Here is a 6944-nt window from a genome sequence, read left to right as displayed (position 1 = left end):
CTCTCTCTCTCTCTCTCTCTCTCTCTCTCTCTCTCTATCTCTCTCTCACTATGTATCTCTATCATATGTCTGCACTCTTATCATCTCTTCCTCCATTCCCTAATCTCAGAGGGATTCTTGAGGCGTCATGTTTCATCCGGAGCGAGTGGCGTAGGAATCCGTTTGGCAGGACTTCAGAGGGAAACGGGAGGCGGGGGGGACATGGGAAAGATGGCAGAGGAAGGCCAGGGTATTGATTCTGGGTTCTGTCCGCTAAAATCGCCCTCCTTTTTGTTCTTTTCTCTGTGAAGAAAAAGCCCTTATATTGTGTGTGTGTGTGGGTTTGTGTCTGTGTCTGTGTGTGTGTGTATTAATTGGGAAACTGCCAATATGTTCCTCGCCTCTCAAGCTGCATGGTAGTTTTGTGTTGTATTGAAGACCACTTAGGATGTTGTGTTGGGATTGATTTTTCACCCTCACAGGTACTCAGCAGAAAGCTCACAGTAGTATCCTGTGTGTGTGTGTGTGGGGGGGGTGTAAGTATGATGTAGGGTATGGTAATGTTATACATTTGTAATGCTTGTCTAATTGAATGTGTGTGTGTGTGTGTGTGTGTATGTGTGTGTGTGTGTGTGTGTGTGTGTGTGTGTGTGTGTGCGCGTATGTGTGTGTGTGCGCGTATGTGTGTGTGTGTGTGTGTGTGTGTGTGTGTGTGTGTGTGTGTGTGTGTGTGTGCGCGTGCGTGCGCGTGCACATATATATCCAGGTTTTGTCTTGGAGTTCCAACAGAAGCTGCGGTCCTAAAAGGCATCTCCTGACTCCCACAGCAAAGGGAGCCCTGGAGTCCCCCAGGATGAACCCCTCTCCCACCCCTACACCGAGGGCACCCCCTACCACCCCTATGCCCAGGGCACCCCCGACCCCTATAGCAGAGAGGGGAACCCCTGCCGGCAGCACCCCTTCCCAGGAGCCCCCTCTCTCCTCTCGCCGGCGGCCCGTACGCTGGGAACCCCCCCGCTCCTCCCAGGGCGAGAGAGGAGGTGCGGTCGACCCCTCGGCCCAGGCTGCAGCCGCCCCCTGCCCCAGACCACAGACCCCAGCGCCACCCCACCCTGACACCACTCAGCCCACCGCTCAGCACCCCTCCAGGACCCCCCGTCCTCCCCTGCCCACCCCTCCGCCCCAGAGGCCTCCCCAGCTGGGGTCAGCGCGTCAGCAGAGCCCTGTTCCTGATGGAGGTCCAGCAGCAGTCAAAGCTGACCTCTCTGGTCATGGCGGCCGCAAGAGACCCCGCAGCAGTGCCAAGGAGCCGTCAGTCAGCAACCAGCGTGGCCAACCCAGGGCCACCAATCAGAAGCAGGCTGGGGCGGTGCCAGAGAGGCCACAGGCTGGTTGGATTGGGGGAGCCAGAGACGGGGTGGCAGCAGTGACCCCAGTGTCTGCAGTGAAGCCCAAACCCAGCCTGGCGTTGACCTCTGACCCTCGCGTGTGTGACGTGGGGCGTCTGAGCGCGGGGGAGAGGGAGCAGGTCCTGGAGGAGATGAGGACGGCCAGAGCGCTGGTGCTCACGCTGGTGCTGCAGGACGGGAGCACACAGCTGGACATGGAGCAGGTGTGTGTGTGCGTGCGTGTGTGTGTGTGTGCGTGTGTGTGTGTGTTAGTCTGTATGTGCGTGCGTGTGTTAGTCTGTTTGTGTGTTTGTGTGAGTGTGTGTACTGTATGGCATATATTTGCACTATCCACTGTCTCATACACATGTTTGTATATACAGTATATGCATATGCTCCTGTGGGTAGCTGTATTCCGTTACTGTGTGTGTGTGTGTGTGTGGTCATTCATGTGTGCACATGTGTGTGTTGGTGCCTGTGTGTGTCTTGCAGAAGAACAGTCCATCTGTGTGTGGTATCTTGATTCTGCTGAAGAGGGCTCTGGACCTGTCTTGCCCTCAACCGACGGAGGAGGAGAAGCTGCTCTTCCTGAGACTGGAACAGAGGCCAGTCTGGGTCCAACATACAACCGACCAGAACCACGAACAGTTTGCCAGGTGTGCGTGTGTGTGTGTGTGTTACTTAATGGGTGTAGGCTCCTCTGAGGCAGTGCACAATAGCGTAAGCGAAATCCTTAGCTCCCAATCCCACATTTGAATTTCAAATACTGACAAAAGTAAACGTCAACTCCTAAATTCAGAGTTTTGAAAGTGTGTTGTTTGTGTGCATGTGCAAGTAAAGCTTCAGTGTCTGGTGACACCAAGGTCATCTTTATCTGAAAAAAGTGAAGGTTGAATCTTCACAAATTGTGCAAACATTCAACCTTCACCTATGATAACAGGCAGGTATTTTGACTAACATGATTTTACGGTACTGGAGTCTGGAGTTCTGGAGCCAAATGTTGTTTTAATAGAGTCTGATCTTGTGTCCTCCATCCATCCTTAGAAGTGAAATGAGTAAAATCCAGTTCTTCAGGCTTTACTTTATCAGTCTGAATGATGATGATTATTCTTATTTATTCTACCCAGGTAGGCCTGTGTCCGCCTGATTTCCTGTGTGTGTGTGTGTGTGAGTGTGTGTGTATGTATGTGGTGATTAATGCTGCTCATTATTGTATTTCCCCCAGAGAGCTGGTTGTGCTGGTGCTGTCGGGACAGAGGCAGGTGGTGTGTTACAAAGCCAAAGACCTGCTGCGCACCACCCTGCAGTATCACACACACATGCTCAGTTGGAAACAAAGTAAGATTATGTCTTGAACACACGCACACATTCACAAGTTCACAAGAAGCACAATCGATGTATGGTAGATCACCAGATCTGATTCGCACTAATGCATCTTTACACTATAAATGGTCTTTGCTTAGAGGCTTCTTGTTCTCCAGTGTTGGATTTGATTACCTTGCCAAAATTAAATTGTTGAGGATGTGAGAGATACTTTGTGCGTATTATAGGGTATGATTTTGTGTTGGTTAGGGATGTAGCTATACGATCAACTCACGATTTTAAGTCCATGCGATTTCCACATGTTTTTTTTTTTAGTTGAATGAGCTGCAGTCAGTGTTGTCCGCTAGAAATATGTTAGTTAGATGGTGTCTGACCGGGGGAGAGGTGGCTATTGGGCTATGTTGCCTCTAATATTTATGATATCATTTTAATATTATATTGTTATATAAACCTCTGATAGCCTATAAAAAGATATATAAAATACTGTTTTTCAGATAATTTATTCATGACAGCACACATTATGGAGATATTATAGCCGAAGTGCTGTTACTATTAATCTACGTTAGTCTCCAACAGCTCTTTCTGCCTCTTGCTGCTTCAGCTTGCTGCTTCAGCTGCCGCTGGTTGGAGTCTGGCCTTACAAAGTAACTGAATGAGCTGCCTCATCAAGTCTACTGCCTGGAATATTCATTTCCTTTTGTGATACTTTAAAAAGTGATACTTTTTCTTCGTGGGACACGCCTAGCTTTTTCACTAGGAGCACAGGTGCTCATAAATGAAAAAATTTAGGAGCACAGAAAAACATTCAGGAGCACTATGACATTTCTTAAATAACACCAAATACATTAAAATAACTCAATTTTTTCCCTAGTCTCTGCTCAACCCTCCACACACACAGAAAAGGGCTTGTCTTGTTTCTATTTCATATTTGGAATTCATCATTTGTATACATTTTGTTAACAATTTATAGCATTTTAGGATCTGCATAATTACTTCAAATATTCAGTAATTTGAATACTTCATATTGATTACACTTGTCTGTAATGAAACAGGCGTGGTGTGTAGGTCTAATTGAGTGCCTGTCACTAAGAAGTACTACGTGAACATAATTAGGTTTCATTCGGTTTTAGGAAAGTAGTCACGCATAGTTCAAGGATATATGTTTTCATTAACATCAATGTTCAAAAAGCGAACAAGGTAAAGAAAATATTTCTGGTATAATAGAAAAGATGAGTGTCCAGCAATGTTACTGTGGCATGGCATTGTGAGTTGTCCCGTTCACTTTTTCCTTGGTCATGTTTAATTAGCTGGGTGGGTGCTTAGCTTACTCTACCATGACTTGGAGTTTGGTATATGTGTTATATATATCCAATGAGTGACAACCAGTGCTCAAAATAAAACTTTACGGTATTCTCCTGATAACGTTAGTGGATGTTCCGCCTTTTTAGAGCAGGTGTAGCCTACACCGAATCGTGGTTAAATCCATAATTTAGACAACAGAATCAGTAGGATACCATTTTTGTTTCATAGCCTACCAGGCCTATGTCAAATGCAGGCTCGGGTGAAGCTGGGAGGAATTTAACACACGGTTTCCACACCGTGTTTATCAACCGTGATAATAATAATATTTGAAATGAACACGCCAACACGGTAATTGTTATAGTCAACATTTTTATCATGGTTTACCTTTACACCGGTAATTGGTACATCCATACCAACTGATAATGAACAGATTGAAGAAAAAGAAGAATGGATTTGGAGTGACAGTTCTTGCGTCTGTGTGAGAGCGCAAGGTTAATGCTGAGAGCGTGAGTGTCCAGCCAGGTGCATAAGAGTTGTCAACTCTGAAATTTGTATACAGATGCTCGAAAATTGTACTATCTTTGATCCACTTTGTCTGGATTCATTTTAGAAGCAAAGTGTGAATGAAAGTGTTTAGATCCATACTCGCACGTGTGCGCCCTTTTTTTTTTTTCTACTCGCACACTCTATTTTTTAGGCACATATGCGACGGTGTACTCGAACTGTACAGCCCAGTACATCGGGATTAGGATGATAAGAACTTAGCAGTCAAACAAATTTTTGCAGAGTGCTAATAATGATAACCGGATTTGATAGCAATTTAGCTAGTCCGTGGAGAGATAGAGACAGGAGAGGGTGCAAGGTAATAAGACTGAGGCTACTCTTTGTCTTTGTCTTTGTCTTTGTCTTTGTTATTCATTTTTCCCTCAACCGGTTGTCATTTTCACACGTGTGTAATGTATTGATTTTAGCCGATTCATGGCGCATCGTTGCATCCCCATTGTTGTCTTTGCATGTAAGTGCATGTGTGTGTGTTTCCAGTGGGTGTGTGTGAGGTGCTGGACCCCCAGATCGCTGCGTGGCTGCTGGACCCCAGTGACTCGGGCGCCTGTTTCCAGGAGCTCTTGAACAAACACTGCAAGCCCAACACACAGTCCTCCGCCACACACAACTTCACACCTGCACTGGGCCCCCAGAAGGTGTGGGCTGTATTGCCATGACAAATTACAGTATTGATATTGTCAAAACATTTACAAATATAATTTCTTTCACCTGTGGGGTATACTACGAATCTACCAAGATTGGCATGGGACTTTTTCCCAGTAGGCCTATTAGCCTGTTTGATGCTCATTGAGCTCAATGCAAATCAAACAGCCTAATAGGCCTACTGGAAAAAGCCCCATGCCAATCTTTAGCTACGGTGAAGGGTATGTGATGATGTGGGGGTATTTTAATTCCAACGGCCAAGGGAACTTTATCAGGATGCATAATATCCTGGATCCATGAAATAGCTGCCCTTTAAAAATAAAAATCTGCCTGCCCCTATGTTAACCCTATGTGTTAAATTCCCATAGGGTTACATAGGGGGTCAAATACTTACGCTCCCTAGCATTTAAGGAATAACATTTATTTATTTACGATACATTCTTCAATCACAAAGAAAATTGGTATTCTTAGCGGTTTGATTTTTACTCATTTTTTGAATTAAGGCATTAAGATCAATTGTCAAATATGATGATTTTATATTCCTGTTTTAAGGCAACTTTAGCATAGTATCAAATATATGTGCTCCCCACTGTACCTTGCTAACCCACTAATCAAGGTTCGTAGTAGACCCCATTGGTAAAGGAAAAAGGAATCATATGAAATGTGGCTATTATTTATGTATTTCTACTGTATGACAATATTACTCAAATTGATATCCTTTGAGAACAGACATGCAGACATGTGACGGTGATTTATTGTCCAGTTGTACCTTCACAAAGTGCTTTTTGTTTCCTGGTCTTTTTCCTTCGTCTCGTAACTTTTCGTCTCATGACTTGTTTTGGTTCACAGGTCACTCAGGTCATCTCTTATTTGAATCATCTGTATAAACTCATGGTTGAGTTACGCTCAAAACTGAAGGTCAGTGTCCAAGATGTGTGCGCGCACACACACACGCACACACACACACATACAAACATACATACATGCTTGTCTTGCTGATGTTGGTTTGCTCCAAGCTTTCCTTTTGTATTCCTTTAATGTTATGTTGATTTGTGTTGTTGTGTGTGTGTGTGTGTGTGTGTGTGTGTGTGTGTGCAGACTAAAGGACTGTGGCAGCTTTATTCTCAAATGGAGACTCGGATGATTCCTGTTCTTGCAGGTTTCACACTGTCACTCCCTTAAAGACATAAACACTAGACGCACATAAGCATCTAGTACCATATAATTGTGCTCCTTTAAAAATATGTTTGTTCACATCCAAGGACATATGTTGAAATTTGAAATTTTAGTTGAATTGTGTGTGTCTGTGTGTGTCTGTGTGTGTCTGTGTGTGTCTGTGTGTGTGTGTGTGTGTGTGTGTGTGTGTGTGTGTGTGTGTGTGTGTGTGTGTATGTGTGTGTGTTGTGTGTTATGAACTCTAGCCATGGAGAGTCACAGGATCCATGTGGACAGAGATGCTCTGAAGAAGACCTCTGAGATGCTGGGGGTACATCTTCTCACTTCCTGTCATGTTCTCATCACTCCTCTATTCCTCTTACCCACTTTGTTTATTCACTTCACTCATCCACTTAGTCACTGACGCTCACTCACTGAGAGCTGAGTTCACTTACCTCAACTCGGCTCAATTCAAGATAGCTTTATTGACATGAATGTTTTAGTGCCTACTGCCAACGCTCAATAACATACACACACATTTCACAAACATCACATAGACACAGATATGTTGAACAGAATTGGAAAATATAA

General features: G+C 44.6%; 1 protein-coding gene across 1 annotated transcript in view; it reads left to right on the top strand.

The window, feature by feature from the left end:
- Positions 1 to 210: 210 nt before the first annotated feature.
- Positions 211 to 6944, top strand: part of poln (polymerase (DNA directed) nu) — a 69543-nt gene continuing 62809 nt past the window's right edge. The window contains exons 1-8 of the mRNA XM_062517204.1: positions 211 to 229; positions 807 to 1591; positions 1860 to 2023; positions 2593 to 2705; positions 5034 to 5191; positions 6048 to 6116; positions 6297 to 6357; positions 6620 to 6684. Coding sequence (XP_062373188.1) covers positions 211 to 229; positions 807 to 1591; positions 1860 to 2023; positions 2593 to 2705; positions 5034 to 5191; positions 6048 to 6116; positions 6297 to 6357; positions 6620 to 6684 — 1434 coding nt within the window. The remainder of the gene's footprint in view (positions 230 to 806; positions 1592 to 1859; positions 2024 to 2592; positions 2706 to 5033; positions 5192 to 6047; positions 6117 to 6296; positions 6358 to 6619; positions 6685 to 6944) is intronic.

Source organism: Sardina pilchardus, chromosome 16, assembly GCF_963854185.1.
Source record: "Sardina pilchardus chromosome 16, fSarPil1.1, whole genome shotgun sequence".
NCBI classification, from domain to species: Eukaryota; Metazoa; Chordata; class Actinopteri; order Clupeiformes; family Clupeidae; genus Sardina; species Sardina pilchardus.
This window is presented reverse-complemented; position numbering and strand designations above follow the sequence as displayed.